The 23,121-nt window shown below is 36.2% G+C and overlaps 1 protein-coding gene across 1 annotated transcript in view; it reads right to left on the bottom strand.

Moving 5' to 3' along the window:
• Positions 1-23,121, bottom strand: part of CPEB2 (cytoplasmic polyadenylation element binding protein 2) — a 69,062-nt gene that overhangs the window by 44,322 nt on the left and 1,619 nt on the right. The window contains exons 2-5 of the mRNA XM_046655783.1: positions 22,678-23,115; positions 19,508-19,789; positions 18,645-18,734; positions 9,896-9,986 (exon numbers count right to left, since the gene is read on the bottom strand). Coding sequence (XP_046511739.1) covers positions 9,896-9,986; positions 18,645-18,734; positions 19,508-19,789; positions 22,678-23,115 — 901 coding nt within the window. The remainder of the gene's footprint in view (positions 1-9,895; positions 9,987-18,644; positions 18,735-19,507; positions 19,790-22,677; positions 23,116-23,121) is intronic.

A 23,121-nucleotide genomic window follows, 5' to 3' on the forward strand; every position in this document is an offset into this window, starting at 1 on the left:
AATATATGTTTGTATATGGAGCATAGGAAGGACATTCTCTAAGGAAATGGAAAAACTACAGAACAAGTTTTTATCAGTTCATTCTTCAAGTAGGGGAAGAGAGGGAGGAAGACGAGTCCTGCTCTTTGTTCTTTGCCAAGATAAATTTTTTCCTTCTCCACAACTATTTTCTGTTCTTTAGTAAATACAACCAAAAAATGATTTCCAAAGTCCCAATATTCACAGTTAATGATGCCAACTCATTCCTCATTAGTGATGAGAAAATTGCTAAAGAACAATGACACACATTCTGCCAACTCCTTTTAGTAGGGGAAAAAAAACACATTTAAGTCACATATTAGAATCATGAAGAGCTTGGGTTAGAATTAACATTAGACCAATTATAAGATAGGCAGTATGGTGCAGTGGTTAAAAGCACAAACTCAAGAGCTACTATGTTCCACGACTTACTGGCATTGAAACTAGGCAATTATTGTTAATAAGCCATCACAGTCACCCAACTATAAAATAAGGGTAAACATCTACCTCTTAGTTGTGAGAATTAAATAAGTTAATAGATAGATGTAGAGTCCTCAGAAAAGTACCTGGCATATATCAAGTGCTCAATAGATGATATGTATATGTTATATATTATATATTAAACACATACACATACTCTTAAATGAAAAGATCTAATACTTCCTTCTTATGTGCTTTAAATAAAGCATTGCTCCCACTGGTTTGGTAGACTCTTCTAATATATTGTCATTGTCTACATTTCACTTTTATTTCCAAATCCAATTAGAAAAAAAATGGTTCATAGGAAGTCTGGTAAAATCCACTTAGAATGTGGTCATTACCAACCTTGAATAACTCCAATCTCTGCTCAGATCCAAGGGGCAGGACAGTCATTCCTGACCTCACTCCCAAATCTCAATGCATGCCTCATAAAAGCCTAAGAATAGGATCATACAAATGTAGAAAAGACCCTTAGATCCAAAGTACCAGGTCCCAAGAGAGCAACAGAATCATTCCTTACCTACAGCTAATAAAAGTCATCAGTCTACTTTAGTTTCCAGGGAAATTAATCTAGTTAACTCACTCTTAAATCAGGATCCCATAATAAATTTTTTCACCTAATAATTATTAACAACTTTTAAAATGTTTATCCAATCAATACTAGAAAATATACTAAGAAACACCAAGGAACATAGAATATTAAAAACTTTGTTTCAAGTAAAGTATAATCACAATAGAAAGACCATAACAACAAAAGACTAAATTTAAGTCATTAATCATCTGGTAAGATAATGTATTATTATAAAGTTATTACAATAAAACTAGTACTAATTAAGATATAAGCAATTCATATTAAAATCAAATTGAACCAATAATGGATACAAAACCTTAAAATGTAAAAGAACTTTAAATGAAAATAATATTAAGAATAACAAGTGGGCAATCAAACATTGCCAGTAGCAGCATAAACGGTCATAAAAGTTAAAAATAAGTTCACAATATATGTCTAGAGCCACAAAAATAAATGGTTTAAGACTATTCTATGGAAATAAACACAGAAAAAGCTCACTGCATTTTATTTAAAAATGAAATACCTAAACGTTCAACCGTGCACATGCGTGTAAATAATTTTAGAAGTTCTAAATAATATTGATGAAAAATATGAATTATTGTGAAAAAAATGTTTAATCATTCAACCAACATCTTACTGTGCCCCACACAGCTTGGCACTATGACAGATGCTGATTCAAGATAAAGCAAAAACGGAGGTGGTCATTGCTCCCATGATACAGTATCATGTGAAAGATATATACATTGGGAAAAAAAAACAAACTACTGAATCCAAAATAAATGAGACAATTACTCCAATTAAAAAGGAATATGAATTCAAGTCCATTTCCCAGATCAAAAAGACAATGTAAGAGTTCTACCTGTTTGGCTTCTAGTAATGCTCACTAGATTATAAACCCCAACTGCAAGAGCTTCCAATCACCATTTTTATGCCTTGTCTTTAAAAATGAATGGGCAGCAAAAGATCATAAGAAGTCTGAAAGAAGCCTCCAGCACAATAAATAAAAAGAACAAAACCAAACAAATAGAAAAGAGGAACTTAGAAGAAGCATAAACAATACAAGGAACTGGAAAAATAATCTTCACACTATAATATGGTGTTTAAAGAGAAATATTCAAGAGAAATAAGATGAAAAAAGGATAAAAGGAAAGTTCTGAGAATTTTTTTAAAGAGGGTCTTAAAAGTTCTCCAGAGAAAATTCTTAAAATAAAAAAAATCAATAGAAGAGTTGAAAAACAAGAGATGAGGAAATCTCTCCAAAAGTCAAACAAAAGATAAATCAATGGAAAATAGAAAAGCAGATTATGAGGATAGGAGGTTTAATATCTGAAGAGCAAGAATTCCAGAAACAGGTAATGTGAAAAATACAATGGGATAAGTTATCAAAGAAATACCCCAAATTTCCAAGAACTGAAGGAAATAAATCTCTGAATTAAAAAAAAAGGAAGGAAGGAAGGAAGGGAGGGAGGGTGGGAGGGAGGGAGGAAGGAAGGAAGGACAGATGGACAACAGGCAGGCAGAGCCACTCCTCTGTCTTCCTCATCCCAGAAGACCCATATTTCATTATTATGAAATTTCAGAACTACAGGCATGAAAATATCCTAAAAGTTTCCAGAAAGAAAAGTAAAAAATTTAAAAACACAAAACAAGGCAATTAATCATACAAATGAACAGGTTTCAGAATGGTATTTTATACATATAGTAACCTGGGAAGTTAAAGATAATGAAGCAATGCTTTCAATACACTCGATTACTAATATATAATTCCATACCAGCCTATCATGTTATATAGGTAGAATAAATATGTTTTCATACATATGAGGTCTCAAAATTTATGTCCCATCTGAAGGAAGGTACTGTAAGACAGGCCTAATAAAACAAAGGCATTAACCATTAAGAAAAGGACATGGAGATCAGGACATGGATTTCACAGGAAAAAAGAATTCCCAGGATTAGAGAAGTTCTAAAATGACAGTTGTGGAGGGCTACAAGAAGATGCCTCCAATGGCAGGAAAAAAATGTCTGATGATTATCTGATGTTTTTACATGTGTTGAGAGAAGCGTCACAGTTCTATTGACACATTTTGGGAAGAATTACTGACAAGTACTTAGAAAACTAAGCCAAAAGAGACAATGATCAATTCCAGGAAAAACAAACATATGAAAAAGAATGTTATATTACAGTACAAAATATATGCAGTTCACCTATGAATATTACTTGCATTATCACAGTAATACACCCCCTAATCTAAACAAAAGTGGTCCTATAATCATTTTGTGAGGACAGAGCAGGGAAAGGTGTTAGGAATGGGAAGTCAAAGTAAAGAGTCAACATATAATATCTAAAATGTAATAAATACAGAAGCATAAGCATATTATTTACAAATAATTACCTGAATAAACAATAAAAAGCTTGAAAGTAGCTATCTCTAAGGAATAGGAATCAGAAGTAGATAGAGAAGAATGAAGAAGAAAACTTCTATTTTTTGTTATATAAGCCTTATGGCACCATTTGACTTTCTAACTTATGTACATATATTTTTTAAACTGCTTTTTAAAAGTTAATCAGGTTGGAGGGAAAATAAAGATTTGAATATTGCAAATATTTTAAGGTTATATGTAGAAAAAGAAAAGATTAGAAAAATTATACATCAATATATCAAATGTGGTTATTTTAGTTTGTAGAACTATTGCTGTTTTAAAACTTTTTTTCCTAGTTTTTCCGAATTTCCTGTAATGAATACAAACTAATTTGGGCAATAAGAAAACAAAATTTTAAGAAGGATAAATCCTATACTCTGGAGGGAAAACCTTCAACAGAGATTCTCAGATATCTTTCAAATACTATAAACAGCTAAAATTCGTAGGCTTAACTATCCCAAGTACTTCCTTTTATCACTGCAAGTTCTATATAAAAAATATTATTTTTGTTTTATTTTCAATTCAAAAGTAAGAGTTATGAGGCTATATTTTAAGTCCTAAGAAAGAGGCTTTGTGGTAAGTAATAAGCTTTTAGTAAACACATCTATGCTCTGAATAAATAAATGTGATTTTAAGAAAATTCGTTGTCATTTCTGTCTGATGAGTTTTAGTTTTTAAAAGAGAAAAAAACGCAGGCTGTTGTAACTCAAATCAATTAGTTAAATACTCAAAGATGCTTGGAAGAAATAACTCAACTATGTTCTCATATTTAATAATGCTGTTGCTAATTAAGACAACCACCTAAAAAGAAATAAAAATAAATAACTCTATCCATGATATATTTCAGATTTTTCTAAAACAAGAACTTTTACATTTTATTACATTTTCATAATTTCCTTTTCAATCTGAAGATATTCTCACTGATGATAAAGTTAAACTCTTGTAAACTGTACTTTCCTTAAGATGAACTGAAGTCTGAGTAGTTGGAGGGTAAAGTTATTAAGGTATCAGGTATATTACAACAGTGACCATCTCTTCAAGTCAGAATACATTTAAAAAAATGCATGTGGCTTCTATACATATATTAATAGACATCATTCCAAAGTTAATAATGACTTTTTCTTCTTACCAAAGGCCAGTAATCTATACAAAAAAGAAAAAAAATCCATCAAGGGAAAAGAATATGTAAATTCTATTCACTCCTTCTTAAAATAAAGGTAAATATTTTATTTAAAAATTGAAAGTTTATAAAGCAATCCCACCTCAATTAGCTTTTTTCGAAGACATTCTTGTATACACGATTTTCATCTATACTTTTTTTTGGTACTTGTGAAAATTTTGACTCCAGGAAACACAAGTGGCTAGAGAAAAGTAAAATTAGTTCTGAGAAATGCATCTTTCTCTCTGTCAGAGCGAACAAGCCAGAACAGTGTAAGAGGAGTGACATAACTGCCCTGGCATGTATATTATTGGTATCAGTTTTATTTTGCACTTTACTGTATTTTAATAAATGTCATTAAAATTTCTATGATCTTTCATAGATCTCTGATCTTATTCTATACCAAAGTTTCTCCAAGGGTGCTCTTTACACAACCTGCAATCACAGTCTCCAGGAGTGGGGCCCTAAAACTTGCATGTTAAACATGTTCTCAGAGTTTGAGAACCTCTGTCCAGCTCAAAAGTTTTTATGTTCTAAAATGGAAGTTCTCAGCCAGAGACTTTTAGAAATTTAGACAAGTTATTTTGTGACTTTGTACTTGAATTTTATATAACGTCAAGTGAAGAGAATCAGAGGGAAAAGAAAAGAGGCAAGAATTTATGTGGTACTACCCACAAACACTTGGCGCCTTACAGAAATAATTCCTTATTTTCTCAGGGGTTATTTCCTTAAAAAAAGTAGAGATTCTTACTTCAGGAGTCTTAGAGAATGGGTGTTTAGCAGTCAAGTAATAAAAATGACATTAGATATACAAAAACACACAGTAAATAAACATTTTAAAGGCATCCACTTCTAAACATTCGCTGGTGTAAAATCATGCTTTAAATACTTTTTCCTGAATTCTCTTTAATTGTTCAGGGAACATTGGTAAAGGCATTGTGACTAGCTGAGATAGATCTTCCCGAGAACTGTTATATAAACTGCATTTCTTCCTATACTTTTCAAATCAACTTTTATGAGTTGAAATTAAATATTTTGGTTGCCATTATGCTTTGGGGGAGGGAGTAAGCAACTTTTGGTGAAAATGCTTACACAGTAAGACCTTTTTGAAAATTGCCAGAGGAAGGGAGGGAAGAGACCTTAACAATAATCACTGTCTTGTTCTTTTGTTTAAAGGCGAATGAACTGTCCCACACAAACACAAAAAGATCACAGATTATTTCATATAGGTATGCAAGTACAAAACTGCAAAATCACGAAACTGCACTTGGCAAAGCATGATTTACTTTAACAATTAAAAGAATCCATTATTTGTCCATCCTTTGAAAAGGAAAATATTTGCCAAGAATCAAGACAGTCATCTGAAAATGGGATGTTAATGGCAAGAAACCACTGTAAAATAAATAAAACAGACTGGTCAGTGCCACTCATACTAAGGAAAGTATAAAGCAGTCCGCTAGTGTTCACGATCCACAGCAAAAGACAGCACACACTCCACAGGCCTGGCTGAGCAGTGTTACACCCAATCAACATCAGGCAGCCCTAAACAGGCTATGCCAAGACTAGTCTGCTTTCGGTTCCTCAACTGTGACAAGCTCTTCTATATATCCTGGGCCCTTTGTCTAGTTGACACTTTCCCCCCAATATTTTTCCATCTCTGTGTTGCTCAGGCTTCAGGTCTAAGCTTTCTTTACTCCACACCAAAATTAGGTACCCCTTCCCCACACTTATTACCTCCCTAAGCACCTTACAATCTCCCTCCATAGTACTTCTAACACTCTGTAGTTATATGTAAGTACTAAAGGATGTGCATATATTAGGATATTATATGTACATATGTATATTACACATATAACTTAAGGTCTCTCTTTTTCCAGTTGGCTATACATTCCACAAGAACAGATTCACACAACGTTCAGTCAGGGTCTTGAACAATGACTGGTACAAAGGTAGGCTCAATTAGTAGAATAAAGTGCATTCAGATTTCCATCTTTGGTTGCCATCACTTCACACCTGGTGAGCCCCAACAAGACAAGACCCTTCTCACCTGCTATACTAGACCCTAAAAACCTTAAAATTAAACAATGGAGGTTCCCTACTGACCTGTAAAAAACATTGGGGAGTGGGAAAATGGAAAGCTGTAGTGAAGTATTTTGGGCTTAAGTGAGGATGGGAGGGTCCTTCTGTTAGTACAATCAGTCAGGTCAGTAACATGCCACTGACTGATTTGGATTCCATAGATCTGCTTGATTGCTTTTCCTTCTACTAACACTAAATCTTACCTTGAGTAGTTCCTCTTATCCTTTAGAAAAGTAGAAGTGAATGCAAATTTACAGTTTCTGCCTTTCATCTCTGTGGAAGCCAGTCTCCAAGCTGGCCTCCAGTGATCCTGGCCTCCTACTATTCACATGTCTTGAGTAGCAGACTCCTCCCCAGTTGAGCAGGGCTGATCTATGTAGTTAGGGGGGTATCATGGAAATGATGGTGTAAGACTTCTGAAGGTAGGTCATGAAAGACACTGGGGTATTCGCCTCGAGCTTTATCATTTGTTCTGGGGGGATTCAGCAACTAACCGTGAGGACACTTGAGCAGCCCTGTGGAGAGGTCCATGTGGTGATGAACTGAGCTCTCCTGCCAACAGCCTACAATAACTTGGCCAGCCACATGAGTGAACCATCTTGGAAAAGAACCTCCAGCTCCAGTCAAACCTTCAGATGACTGCAGCCTCTGCCACTATCTTGACTGCCATCTCACAAGATACTCAGCCAGATCTAACCAGCTAAACTGCTCCTGAATTCTAACCCACAGAAATTGTAAGATGATAAATGTTTATTGTTTTAAGATGTTAAGTTTAGGGGTCATTTGTTATGCCTCAATAGACAATTATTATAATCTCATCACTCAAATTCACACAGAAATTTTCTAGGAGCTTTCACCATTAACATGAAGGGAAACAAGAAATACATTAAAAAAAATTTACCCTACAACTTCCTTCTCCTTTTTCATTAAATCCCATAAGAAAGACAAAGCAAATGGCTTGTTTCTTGAAAACATTTTAAAACGATTAATTAAGATTCATTCTATTTTTTGGAAAATAGAAAGAATTTCCTCGTATTAAATAGAGGACAGAATTTTTTGAAAGAGGGGAAAAGATGAGATAGGGTAGAGGCTGAAGAGCTGCCCTAAAGATCAGGAATGAAAAAAGGGGAAACAAATTCAGGGATTGGTTTCTTCCATTTGTCACAACCTTGCTTTAGCAGATTTTACTGAGGTCCAGCCCAAAGAAAATGTGTAACGATTGGAGTGTGGCAGGGAAGGTATAGAATATGATTTCCCAGAAGGCAGGGGAGTTTGTACAAGTAAGAAAAGGAAGAAAAAACTTTAAGTGGCAGCACTTGGGTCTCAAGATCATTTCAAATAGGTATATGATGGCAATCTGCAGAAGTATCTGTCTTTTTCTTTATTCTATGCAGAGGAGGTTTCTCAAGTGTTTTTTCTTTTATTTATTTTTTCTCTTTTTAGTCCCTGTCATAATAAACATGGAACACACAAAACTCCAATCAGAAATAAAAATTTGTCACCATGATTCCTAAAGGGGTGGTAAGAATGTTTTTCCCCTTCTCATGGCCAAAGATAATTTTTCTAACAAAAGAATTTTGAATTTACGTAAGTTTTCTTTTTATTATTATTATTAAATTCCTCTTAGCCGTATGCTGCTTCCATTTAATTTTTCAAAGCCTTCTCTCTAGGTTTCCCTCCACTTTTTATTATACACAGGCTAGAAAAAAAGAAAAACTGAGATAATTAACAGTGCAGCAGAGAATGTTTGCTCTTATTATCTTCAAAAGGCCTTTTTAAAGAAGACAGGGAGAAATAACAATGAAAAACTTTTCATTATCCACTGGTAACAGTTAATGCTGACTTTATCTTGTATTAGAATTTCTAAGAATTTTTTTTCTAGATAAGCTAAGGAAATAAACAGAGGGAAATTCTTCATAATCATAAACTGCTGGATTCTATTCTTAAACATTAGATCCAAGACAAATGCCACTGGGACTGTCAGCATAACAGTGAAAAAGAACAAGACCCCAGTATACAGATACTCAAAAAACTACGCTGGATTTAGGTTAGAAGCAAAAAATCCGTGCACCACCCCCCCCCCCATGAAGTATAACTGAGGTCCTGAACCAGAACCAACCAGTTAAGTTGCTCCTGAATTCTTGACCCACAGAAACTGTGTGAGGTAATAAATGTTTATTGTTGGTTTAAGCTACTAAGTTTTAGGATAAATTATTATGCAGCAATAGCCAACTAATATCTCTCATCATTCAAGTTCACACAGTTTCGCTAGATTTTCACCATTGATGTAAAAGGCAAAGAGATATATTGTATAAAGAAATGTAAAATAATTACTAACATGTAATGTACAGACAAATGAAAACAAATATGTTAATGAAATTTCTTCAGATACAGTTAACAAGACTGATACTATGAGATCAGTGGAGCTGATTCTGTTCCTCATTTGCCCCAACTTTTATGAAGAGTTGTTCTCTACTTGAGAGAAGATACTATAAAACATCTCTTCCAAAACCCTATGATATGGGCCGGCCCTGTGGCCAAGTGGTTAAGTTCTCGCACTCCACTTTGGCGGCCCAGGGTTGGGATCCTGGGCACGGACATGGTACCGCTCATTAGGCCATGTTGAGGTGGTGTCCCACATGCCACAACTTAAAAAAAAGGACCCACAACTAAAATACGCAACTATGTACTGGGGGGATTTGGGGAGGAAAAAAAAAAAACCCTATGATACGACAGCAGAAGAAAAATGAGGAAGTAAGTTAACCTTGGACAATTCTACGTTGGAATCACTGCAAATTGCGAATGCAAGTATTCTAAGGATTTATTTGTAATATTTCTATATTTGATAGAATTCTAGAAAAGTGACACACTATATACTTTCAGATCCATTCTTTGTCATCTGGTGAACTGAACAATAGTGTTTTTTTCTTAAATAACCAGTCAAGAGAGATAGGTTTACATTTCTCTCTGTATAAATCAGCATAAATCTAAATAAACTATAAAGGAAAAAGTATGACATTTCACAAAAACAAGGGTTCTTATTAACTAATAATAGAATTTTATAGGTGACATAGGTTCTAGTTAGTGCTCATTTTCATATAAGGAATGGTAAGATAAGCAGATAAAGTGGTGGATGATATAAGAAATTTTTTTTAAAAGTCATTTACCCTTAAGAGGATCATGCTCTGCTCTCATAATATCAATGAGGGAATTTTCCAAAGAGTGCATATTCAAACTGTCATACATTCTACTTCGATCCTAGAAGAGAAGGAAAAAAAGACCAATATAATCTATGCAAATTTTTCAAAAAGTGATGATAAATATACTAACTTTTCTTACAGAAAACAGGACATCTGATTAATATAATATTAATAATCAGTTTGCATTCCAAGACAATACCAATAACTAAGGATCTCATGAGCTATAATATCTCCTGTATTAGAGGACAATATATTTAATACATTTATCTCCAAAATCACATATCAAAAGTAATCTTATTTCATTGGCAGTATTAATGCAATACACTAAAATAAGTTCTGTTATCATTCTCAACTGATAAAGATTTCTGAAATGTTATACACACACAAAGCATTTTTAGTGTTATTTAACTTCTAAACTTTTCTCATATACCTAGGAAGACAGACACTGGCACTTGAAAAATAAATATCTTGGGTGAAAGGATTTCATTCCACAATTGCACCATACTTTAAACATCTATCAAACATTTATGTTATTTAACTCAGTAGTCAGAATTTCACAATAATGAATGTATAATCATCTTATACAGTAAAAATCAAAAGCATGAGATACTATTATCGGAACAAAGACTCACACCTAGAATATTTATATTCAAATCTTGCTCTCTAAAGTCCTCACATATTGGTCTCTGCATTTCTTTTTTTTTTCTTTTGAGGAAGATTAGCCCCGAGCTAACTGCTGCCAATCCTCCTCTTTTCACTGAGGAAGACTGGCCCTGAGCTAACATCCATGCCCATCTTCCTCTACTTTGTAAGTGGGACGCCTACTACAGCATGGCATGCCAAGCAGTGCCATGTCCACAACAGGGATCTGAAAGAGCGAAGCCCTGGCCGCTGAAGCGGAACACGCACACCCAACCACTGTGCCACCTGGCTGGCCCCTGGTCTCTGCATTTCTAATTCTTCCCTTCCCTCCACCCCTCTGCAAAAAAGGCAGGTAGGGGAAGAAAGGGTGAAAGCACTCCCATCTCATGAAGTTTCCTACCTCAAGTCTCAGAACAAAGTCTTTTGTGCAGCTGGAAGTCTTGTTGGCTAAATGTTAAGTCCTCAAAGTGCTTACTAAAAGGAATTTCATTCTTTTAACACTCACGGATTTATACTGTATTCTGCTCAACACACATTCAATGTATTTGAACAAATATACATGGGGAACTACCACAACTAGCCCACGCCCCCCAAATCAACAGGGAGTCTTTTCTCAAAATCTGTCAGTGCTAACCCCCTCCCCCCCATTTAAGTGTGTGTGTGTGTGTACGTGAGCTTGTGCAACTGTATGTATATGTGGCAGAGGCAGGGCAGGCAGGCCATTTTCAACTCTCAAAAAATGTTTAACACAGAAAAATAAAAGAACCAGAAAAGCAGAAAAAAACGTCTCCACAGAAATCAGAATTAGGCACTTCTTAATCTGGGTCCATAAGCTTCCAGAAGGACCATGAAATCTGAGATTATATACAACATTCTGTACGTGTGTGTACACACAATGTTTTTCTGAAGAAAAGATTTATGGCTTTCATCAGTTTTCCAAAGGGATCCACAATCCAGAGCAGATTCAGAAACAGTCTTTTAGAAAGCTAAAGAAAAACATAAGCTTTCCTGAGAATATGTTTGTTGATTTATTTACTCTTCTTTGATGTTTAAATTAGGGTTGTGTGAGCTTTTTAAAGCTAGGGGGCCAGAACCAGTATAGTAGACTAAACAAGTTGCTGTCAAGGAATTTAAAAGTGTGAAAAATAACACTGAATGATGAAAAGAATGCTAGACCAGAGGCTCTTATTCCAGCTTAATCACCAGTTAGCTATATTGGTACTCCTTACTTATTTTTACTTAGACTCCTGAAGTTATCATGCCCATCAGTAACAGGGGTTCATTAGAACAGTGACCTTGATCGGTGAGGGAGGCACAGAGAATCACTGAGCTATAACCGTGGCTCTCAAACTTGAGCATGCTTCCGAATCATCTGGAAGGCTTGTTAAACACAGACTGCTGGGACCCATCAACAGAGTCTGATTCAATAGGTTTGGAGTGGCCCCTGAGGATCTGTATTTCCAACAAACTTCCTGGTGATCTTGAGGCTGCTGGTCAAAAGATTGTAATTTAGGAAGCACTGAGCTTCTTGATCTTGAGTAAGTTACTAAACCACTTTAGGCTCTGTTCCATCTTATAGAAATTGAAATAATCATGTTGAACTAAATCATGCCTACAGTCCACTTTAAAAACAACAAAAGTAAAAAGCTCAAAGTCCTATATAATAAATGAAATAAAAACTGGAATAGAAAAAAGCATGAGTCTTGGGCAAAAATGACATACAATTTTAGTAATCTGTTCAAATATTTCCATCTTCTGGGCTTCCACTATGCCTTGTTCATAACAAATTAGTTATGAACAGTTGATTTTTCTGCCTCTCCCACTAAACTTCTAAGCTAATTATGAGTAGGGATCTTCTAATTACGGAATATAGCTCGCTCTCAAATGTTTGTTGAATGAATAGAACTTTATCTCTACCATAAAACCTTTGCAAAAATATTTAAGTTGAGCTCTGTGAAGGCAAAGACTGTGCTTTTTAAATAGTAATTATCAAGGACTATAAATCCGCAGAACCTCCAGGGAATAGGTACTCAAATTTTAATTGACTAAACTCAGATGAGCCTCAGATATTAATGTGGCCTTGCTATCAACTTGAATTTCTGACCACACAATGGAGATTAAGTGTCACTACATTCAAAGTTCCAATATGTTTTTTAAAATAGAATTAAAAAATGTAAATTTATCTTGATAAAAACTGTTCATATAATTAAGCAAAAAACCTCAGAAATACTGGTATGCTGTATCATATGGGTTCTTAGAATATATTATAAGTACTTTATATACTATTTACCACAAATGCTTGCAAATAAAATGTTTTTTTTTTTATCTTCTCTGGCTGATGGTTTTGGAATAGAATCAGATTATGCCCCATCTTCAGTCAACCTATGAATTTAATTCATGGTAACTATTAATACCACCCAAATGATATTTCCTACATAGCCTTTTCTTTTAGCCACCCTTTACCTCCATTTCAAGAAGTGTGATTTTGTTTTAAGGCACAGAAAAATGAATGAAGTGATTCTGTATATACTGCCAATGGGCCATGGGCAATATTCAAGGTATGAAGGGAAAAATACATAAGCAACCTATTCAGTAAGTATCAGTGACCACTATACAGTCAACTCTGACAACTGTTATTCAAAAAAGCTGCATGAATTAACAGCTTTGGCTTTTTAAAAAAATTGGATGCAATTTTTTTTTTTTTAGGTGAGGAAGATTGACCCTTAGCTAACATCTCTTGATCTGTTGCCATTCTCCCCCTTTTTTTTTCTCCCCAAAGCCTGAGTACACAGTAGCTGTAAGTCATTCTAGTTCTTCTATGTGGGATGCCGCCAGAGCATGGCTGGATGAGTGATGCATAGGTCTGTGCCCAGGATATGAAACAACGGATCCTGGGCTGCCAAAGCGGAGCACACAAACTTAACCATTTGGCCACGGGGCCAGCACCTAACAGCTTTAGCTTTAATGCCTATATCCAACTGAAATAGTGAGACGCCCACTTATAAGGTCCTTTATTTTCCTTTGCATACTAGTCTTTCATCATGAAGCAAACTTCTACTTTAGCAAAGAAAATAGCAAAGCAACTTTAAAACTATTAGCTTAGTTATACTTTGCTAAGTATCAGCTGCATCCCAAATCATTTTTAAAGCAACAAACACAAAATAGCCTGGAGTGGCAGAGAGCTCATGACATCTCAAAATCTCTTTCTGGATTTAATGAAACCTATAGGTTCATGTTAAAAAAAAATACAGATGATTCCATAATGTAAAGTGTGGCTATTAAAATATGATTTCTGAAAAAAATAAAAACAAAAACAGAAACACATCTGATTATAAAATCAACATTTACACATTCTTTTGAAATAGGGATATTAGGAAAATTTGTGTTCACACAAACTGCCGTTGGTTTAAAAACTAAATGGAAATCCTGAACCCATTTTAAAGTAACCATAAACACACCAATACTGATTAGCATAAATAAATATGGAAAAAATCACAGCAATGTAACTTACATTCATTACTACATGGCTATCTGAAAACAGCCAAGATATTTCACAAAAGTAAGAATCTGTATCAGGAAAAATTTACCCCAGTCTACTTTAAATATGACAACTATCTGGCAAAGAATCCCTAAATGAGCTTTCAGAAACTGAGATTAGAATCCCAAACAATGAACAGGCAAAAATTAGAACATGGGATGGGAAAACTATAATCTCTTATATTCTAGTATTTTATTATTTCCTTAAACCCAGGTATTTGCCACAAAGACTTACAGAAGTGAAATTCAGTCTAGAAATTCTAGACTGAAAAACACAGAAAGAATAAAGTAATCCTAAACTTAAAAAGGATGACCTAAGATTATAAACACTGAAAAAAACTGAGGGTCAATAACAATACTAAAATTAGTACAATAAAAGGAAGTCAAACTTAATTAAGAGATCTTTTTTACAGGATGTTATATTTTTGCTTTGATATATTCCAAACCCTACTCTATTTCAAAAGAAGTGGTCAAGTAGAACCCTTTCCTCTTGAAAATGATGTAGTCTCCCAAAGCAAAAGCAGATGGATTATAGAAAAATCATATATCCTCATATTTAAAGATATACCAGATACCTGAACACGTATTCTTCTGCTTAAGTAGAAAGATCAGCTTTTGTTGTATTTTTGTGTTTAGTTCTCCAATTTTTGCTTTAAAAAAACCAAATCTGTACTAATATTGTCCTCAACTTCAAGTACACACAGATTAGACATTCCTGACTCCACACTGCTAGCGCGCTCTACTGAATTAGCAGATGAGGTGCTGCTACTCTGCCTCGCTAGACGAGGTGGCACTCAATCCCATATTCTCAGATTGTTCTCTAGTTGTACCACATGGACAGTCCTTATTCATCCAACTGGACTTTCACTTTCTTAAAGGCGAAGAACAGTATTCTGCCCCCCCACCCCGCCCCATAAATCCCAAGGATAACTAAAATACTACCACATACATAATGAACATACATTTCTTGAACTTTCTTTATTATTCTGATCTTTAACAAAGTTCTTTAAGAGTGAGTCTGAGAAAAAATTAAAAACCTTTTTAAAAGCCCCACAAAGCTATTCTAATACTCACAAAAGTTAAAGAAAATGGAAAGCCAAGTAGAAAATATATGGTGTAAGAACATACCGAGTACCATTAAAGAACTGAACACAGGATAGGAAACATAAAAAGAAAGCATCCATTACCCAAGCAGGTAAAAGAAAGCTCACTGTCTCTCACTTTCAGTAGGTATAACAGTTTGATGACCACCAATGTCCCTGAAGCTCATCTAGCTTAAGAACCATAATTTAAGGAATGCTTTATTAAATGAAAAATTGAACTTGATATGCTACTATATATTGTTTTTCGGTAAGGTGAACCAAGACTCCAAATAATACATTTTTTTGAGAGAGATCCCCAATTATCATTTATCACATTATCGTAATAGCCTGGATATTAAAGATTGGTGAAAAATATCTTCAAAGTAATTTATGTGAACTGCAGGCAGAACTTCTATAAAAACAAAAATCTAGAGCTGAATACATTGACAATTCTCCAGCTAGAGGATAGGCCAACACACATGTTATAGGCTTCACAGTCTGTGTTAGAGTTTTAAAGGTGTTACATTGCTTTGTTTATAGAGCACTGATGTGCCAGATATAAATTTGTAAGTAATAACCTCAGCTATTAGTACATTTATTCTTTGATTTAAAATATTCAAGTATTAATGAATAAATATACTGGAACCTTAATAAATAATTGAAAATTCAATTTTAAGGTAATTTAGAATTTACACTTTTGAGTATGATTTTTTGCAAAGGTAACTAGCTAATAGTGTTTTAAAGAAAAAGAATTCTTAGCCTTAAAGAAATTAATAGAGTTATCTAATATTCATTTTAAAGTCAGATATGTAAATAACAATTTACATTTGCTTTTAAAAAGTTTTAAATTTGAAACTTTTCCATAAAAAACTAAGTAGTTTAAAATAAGGAAATGCCAACCTGAAGAATTTTACATACAGCTGAAATAAAGCCAACCTATAAAACTCTTTCTTTCCCATTTACTGAATTCGATTATAGGTAAGGCCTGAAGTATCAAGGTATAAGAATCAAGACTTCAGTTCGGGAATTTAGTATGTTTTAGGCTTCATCAATTTGAGACTAAAGGAGATAAAAAGTTAAATGCTTTAAAATAATGTATTTGTTAACTAAAATTTATTAGTATTAAAATGTATAGGATGAAAAAGAATCAGAGATGAAAATAATCTCCCTAGGTATTTAAGTGCTTAAGTATTTACTATAACTTCACCAAACAGTGAGAAACGATCCAACGGTTTAAGATACCAATTGCAGTTTGTAGCTGCTGCTGTATTTTTAAGAACCTCAACTTCAAATACCTCAACCTTTTATGGAAAGATAGAAACACAGACTGAATTTTGTAAAATAAGTACCCTTAGGGTACTCAAAGAAGATGACAAGAGTGCTTTTAAGACCAGTTGGGAGGTCATATACTTCCCCTCCACTGCCTCGGACCTATGCCCATCCCTTCTGCCAATAAACCAAGACCCTTGCATTCTAAAACTAAAGGGGGCTGGGGGGCCAGGGATAAAAGAAATGGCCAAAACAGATCAGAGAAAATATAAGAGCTAGCTAAAAAAGTCTTACATGACCTAGTTCAGGGTCCTCCTTTCATAGATAAGGAAACTATGACCCAAAGAGATGAAAGCACATAAACTGTCATCCAATGTCATAAAGATTGTGAGAGGAGGAGGAAGAAGATTCAGGTTTCAGATCTCCTTTCCTTCTACTTCAGTTCACTTTCCACTATCTTTTTTTCACCAGTCTTTTCAGCTTCATTATACTATGCCTCTGGCTAAAGAGTCCACAGGGAATGCCAGTATCTCAGCAGTTTACAAAAAATATATACATATATATTTAAGCACCAAAATCCTTTTTCTAAAATGAATTTACCTAAAATCCTAGGTTACAAAATAGGTAAAAGCAGAGTGGCTTTCATTGATCCTCTAAGTGGGAGGGCTAGAGGCCCTCATCCTGTGGCAGCCCCAGGGGTACCTCTGCAGGACCCAGTTTGAAAACTTTCCTTTGGTTCTCACCTCTCTCTACTCTCTGGCATTCTATTAACTGACATCATCATCTCAATAACCTAACTTCTCAACATATGCTCTCCGACCCTTCTACCCTTTATGGCAGCTAATCTGTCTTCTTTCTTCTCCATAGATACATATACCTCCCATATATGTATTCTACTGCTTCTTTCTGCAAATGCTCTTTGAATAATTATGTCCTTTCCTCTCTAAAAACATGTCCCTTGCCATCTTCAAAATAATTATCATAATTTTCCTTTTCTACCATACCATTTCCTAGGTATTTATGTTTTCAATTTGAACAACATAAAAGTGCTACTACAAAAACATCACTAATATGGCCTAACAGAACCAGAGTGGAAAAAAGAGTAGAAATAGATGGATAGCTAACTTACATTAACAAGAAAATAAACTACAAATTATATGAGATAATTACTTATTTCTAAGTGGAGATCTTGGCAGAACTACTTTGGTAAAGAGGTAGGACTTGCCTAAAACAAGTGCTAACGGTTGATTATTGAAGTTACTGCTAACCCTCCAGATTAGAATGCTATTTGCAAATGTATTACTAATCTTTTTATATAGTCCTTACTTGTAAAATAATCTCATGTTGATAAATTAGTAACTAAGGAAAAGCCTTAGCTAAGGATAACATAGCTCTATTCAGTGGACTCCCACAATGTTAAGTCTATGCTCATTCAAACTTGGACTCTAGGAAAGAATCCCCTATGTAAGGATTAAGTTTTTTGTCCCGTAATACTTCTCATCATCTGGTACCCACTATGCATTCAAATTTAGTTGGCAGGAAAAGAGGCAGCATTTTGTAATCATAAAGGGCTTGAAGGTAATTTGATTAAGACTAACTCCCAGCTTTTTGATTCAGGGTTTTTCACTGGAAAATGATTATCTGGAAGAAGACAGTATATAAGAGCAGTAATAAAATTTAGAATAAAGAAATACTATACCATGAAGTTTTTATAAATGTGAAAAAAACTGAAGATAGGGCTTTTTAAGAAATGTATCTCAAAACAAATGTAGCAGATTTCATGACAAAAATTTACTAAAAATTTCTATAAAATACTGATGAAACGTAAAGTTGGTTGTTATGTAAACATGATTTTGTACCTAATTGCAAGTATTTCTGAAAGAAGATAAAATGTTCAGTTTGACTGATGTTTAAAGATAGGTGCTCTTGGGTGCATATTTTTTTCCAAAACCAAATTTATTACGTCTTGGAAATATAAAATGATTATGAATTGCTTTTAAAATTGAAAATGAAGCATTTTATATTACGAAGTTTAAGTCAAGTGACCCTTTGAAAATAAACTGTTTTAATGCTCTCTGACATATCCTTAAATAGGTATAATCAGAAAGTAAATCATAAATCCTACTCATAATATAAATACTAAACTCCTAGCCCAAATCCTGAAAAATATACACTGTGCAGCCTACCTGGTCTATTCTGGATGTTCCGGCTGCAGTGCACCAACTATCTTGGAGTGAATCTGAGCCCCAAGCTGGCAACTGCAAACTAGATCTCACCTTCAATAGCATAGAAGTTTTCATCAGAAATAAGCAGTTCTCTTCCCCATACCCACCCACAAAAAAAGAAAAAAAGAAAGAAAGAAAAGAAAAGAAAAAAACAATTAAAAGTTCTTTCTATCTTTTATCTTCATTTTGTCCCCTAAAGGTTTTAGAAAAAAAAAAATGACCACCTTATTTTAAATAACCATAAGGGAATTCCATTAACCTGTAATATCAACAAAATACTAAAAGACCTGGAAAAAAAAGTCTAATCGCCATAACTATTAGGCCACATTTAGGAAAAAACAGTCATTGGACGAGCGAAGACAAATTTTAATTTGATGTTAAAAGCCCTAATATTATTTTGCCAAAAATCACAGCTGTACTAAGTATACTCTAATATACATACAGCTAACCATAGTCAAATCTATGCACGATTATAAACATTTTAGTTTAGCTATATTACAGGAGAAACTATTTTGGTGGCCTATTAAAGATTACTAAAGGCATTCTTAAGGAGCTGCCAAAAAAAGCTTCAATATGTATTTAAGAAACACGGCAAGTTTTTCTACATTTTATGAATCTTATTTTCTATTGTGTGTTTAGAGAATTTCTTATAGTCTCAATTTTCTCTGTATAGGTATTTTATCCTTTGATAATTAAATTACATGCTTAAAAACTAGAACTTTCCCTTTTTAAATCTGTTAATTTTACCATACTACTACCACCACCCAATTTCCTATTTTGAAAGGTTAACATTAGAAATAAGGCAATTTACATACCATTCTTACCTGTAAGGGTAAGAGTGTATTACTATTGTTGTCTGTTCTGAACACATTATCTTCAATCCAAGATTTTGGAGTCAGTGATGGAGTAGAGCGAGTAAATTTCGGTGGTGCTATGACATTACCAGAAAATGGTTTCTTCAATGGAGATATCTGATTCATAGTTCCTGGAATTCCCATGTTTCCAGTTCTACGATGATCTCTGCCATGCATTGCTCCCCAGGACATACTTCCAGTGCCCCAGCCACTGCTCTGATGGTTGCTCCAAGGAGATTGTTTCAGAAGAGGCTGGAGAAAACAGATCTATTTAAATTATAAGCATTTAAAGCGTTGATAATTCAAATTCAAATTTTAGACCTGAGCTAAGAATTTATATGATCTTTAAAAAATGAAATATATAAGGGCAAAGAATATATCTTAACTAGTTTATAAAAACTAATAGGTTTCAGATTTTGCTATATGAAAACATTCACTTAATGCTAGGCAAGTTTTCATCCTCTATGTACTATAAATTATAACAAATCAAACAGGTATTTCACGACAATTACTAAAATAGAACCATGTAGTAACTTCTTTTCCTTTTAGAGAGAACCGGATACAGGATAAACATGAAGAAAAAAATAAATCCTTTTAAATTGAAATTAACTTTGAAGATCCTTCAAGATAAAACCTACACTGTGATCCTAAAGCAATCATATTCTGCCAGGCACCAAATTAAAAACACAGTCTTTATTAATTAAATTATCCCATCCAGATGAGTGAAATATTTAGACTTTAGGTTTCTAAAACAAGTTGTACCACTGCAAAAGTGGATAATGATAACATTTGGTGTCACTCTGCTGCACAAATTAAAAATGCCTTTTGGGATAAGGACAATAATAGGAAATGTCTCTTTTGGAATTGTTTTTTCAACTCAAGATATTTTATTCAAGTTTTAGTATAGTTTCTTTTAAAGTACTTTTGTTTTTTATTTCACTTAATTATCCATGAACTGTTAAGCAATTATCTAATGTTACCTATAGGTGGATCCACTGATACACAAAGATAAACAACTATGTGCTTTGATACTCTAGTAAAGATCTTAATAATACAAGTCTTCATTAACTCCATTCATTTTCAAAAGTAAATTATATTCCAAACTAGAACCTACAGCAAAAAAGTTAAGTCATCAAAGAATGAAAAATCCACCAAAAGGCTATAATTGTACATTTTTTTAAAGTATTAATTGCCAGCAATTATATTATCAATAAACTTACACTTTAATAATTTTGTGCTAACATTTAGCCAAAGGAAGTATGGACCACGCAGTCACTATAAGTTAATAAATATAGCACTCTTCAAATGAGACCTGCTTCTTACAAGACAATTTTCTTAAAAACTCTAGTCTGTAGTACGTATTTTTTAAAAAAATTTCAAACGCTAATATAATCATGAATATATACTACCATTTCACCCTCCACATAATTCAAAGCATAGCTAAGGGACCATGGACAAATCACTTCATTCTTGAGGGCCTTACTTTCCTCACTGATAGTGTTCAAAGTTCTCTTCCAGTGATCTAAAATTCCATATGACAGCTGTGTGACCTCTTACACTCCACTGCGAGACCCATCTTTTGACAAAAAGCAGATTATAGATAAATATACTTAAATATGGATCATGATACATGGTCTTTTAACCGTCTACACCATGGCTTTAACAATACAAAAATACCTACAGATAATTTTCTGTGGCAAATTTCTAGTTAAAAAATGAAGACCCTGACCCACAAAAGATAGTTTCCCAAGATTACATAAATCATGAAAAACTGGAATATTATTACAAAATCACCTATTTACAATCCTTATAGGCCTCATTCTCCTTTCTCAGGGAGAAACCAGTGATTCAACAAAAACTGTTAACCGTTATTCTGGTTAATTTAAATAAACTGTTAACTGTTACTTTGATTAATTTAGATAGTATTCAGCTTTTAAAAAGGTTAACCCTTGAAAACTTTGACTGGTCAACGCAAAAAGTTATATGAGTAAGCACGCACTGGGTCAGGTCCAGTTTTGCTTCTCTCTCAATCCCTAATCACGAAAACGGCCTTAAACAAAATGATCACTATAATAAACGCTGACCAGATCAAAAAAGGACAAGACACTCTTTCAATGTCAGTTAACCAAGCCAGCGGTCACTCAAACGTTGTAGTGAGGGCATAACAAAACAGAGCTTGAATCAAAAAGGACCCGGATGAATAAAAAACAACCCTGCCCGGTGTTATTTCATGATTACATTACCCACTTAAAACATAGACACCCCACAATTCAAGAAAAGGTTAAGACCACCAAAAAATGTACTAGCGTCTTCTCTTCAAGGTAACACACTAACCCCAGTTCAAGTATAGTTTTGCTTGAAAACCCAGAACATATCACCCAAACATTAAAAACCACAGAAACTGAATCTTAGAGAGTGTCAGTTTCCGCACTTTCTTTTCGCGAGTCCTTTGACAGCTCGGAGCACCGAGCCCAGGAGGGAGGAAGGTCGGCGGGAGCGCGCCGGGCGGCTCCTCCGCCGACGCCGGCTCCCCGGGCAGAGCCGGGCCGGGCTGGGCCGGCCACCGCTTGACCGGCTAGAGTCCTCGCTGGCCAAGTAAGCAGCAAACTCGAAAGCAAAAAGCCTTTCGGCCCGTGCCCTCCTCGGACGTCGAGGAAGAGTCACGGGCTCCCCACACACCCCGTCTGCGGTCCCCAAGTCCGCTTGCCCCCGCCGCCCCTCGGAGGCCGCCGCTCGAGCCCGCCGGCCCCGGCCCAGCCCGGCCTCACCGCGTCTCCCGGGCTCGAGGCGCCCCGACAGCGGCCCTCCCAGCCAGGGGCCGCCGGCTACAAGGGACGGGAGAGGCGCCGCGCCCGCCCGCGCCCCCGGGCCCGGCGCCATTCGGGCCCTGCCCCAGCCCCCACCGCCGCGCCGGGGCGTTCGAGGGGGCGCCCGGCCTGGGCTGCCAGCGCGAACTCGCCTCCGGAGCCTCAGCCCCCCATGGCCCTGCCGCCCCGCCGGGACTGCTGTCCCGAGCTCTGTCACCCTGGTCCGCCCTCCCCGTCCCACGCTCACTGAGGCAGGCAGCCCTCATCGCCGTTTCTCGGGCCACTCCGGGCCGAGCCCGGCCTCCGGCCGCGCGGCGCCGCCGCCCGCCGTACCTGGTGGTGGTTGTAGGAGTTCCTCTGCTGCAGGAAGGCGGCGGCCGCCGCCTGGTGCTGCTGCTGGAGCTGCGGGCTGACGGGCGACCTCCGGCTCTGCGGCTGCTGCGGCGCCGCGGGCGGCGGGGGCTGCTGCTGAGGTAAATTCATGGCGGGCGGCGGCGGCGGGGGCACCGCGGCCGCCGAGAAGGGGCCGCCGAAGCCGCCGCCGCCGCCGCCGCCGCCGCTCGCTGGCACGCTGAGTCCCGCGCAGCCGTGCGGGGACACGGGCGAGAAGCTCGGGAAGAAGGCCGGGTTCATGGACGACGGCAGCCCGGGGTAGAAGCCGTTCTCCGAGTCGGGGCTGGGCGGCGGCATGGCGCTGAGCGAGCCGCCGCCGCCGCCGCCGCCGCCCGGGGTGGCAGTCGACGAGCCGGGCTGCGGCGGCTGCGGCGGCTGCTGGGG

This window comes from Equus quagga, chromosome 3 (assembly GCF_021613505.1).
Source record: "Equus quagga isolate Etosha38 chromosome 3, UCLA_HA_Equagga_1.0, whole genome shotgun sequence".
Classification (NCBI taxonomy): Eukaryota; Metazoa; Chordata; class Mammalia; order Perissodactyla; family Equidae; genus Equus; species Equus quagga.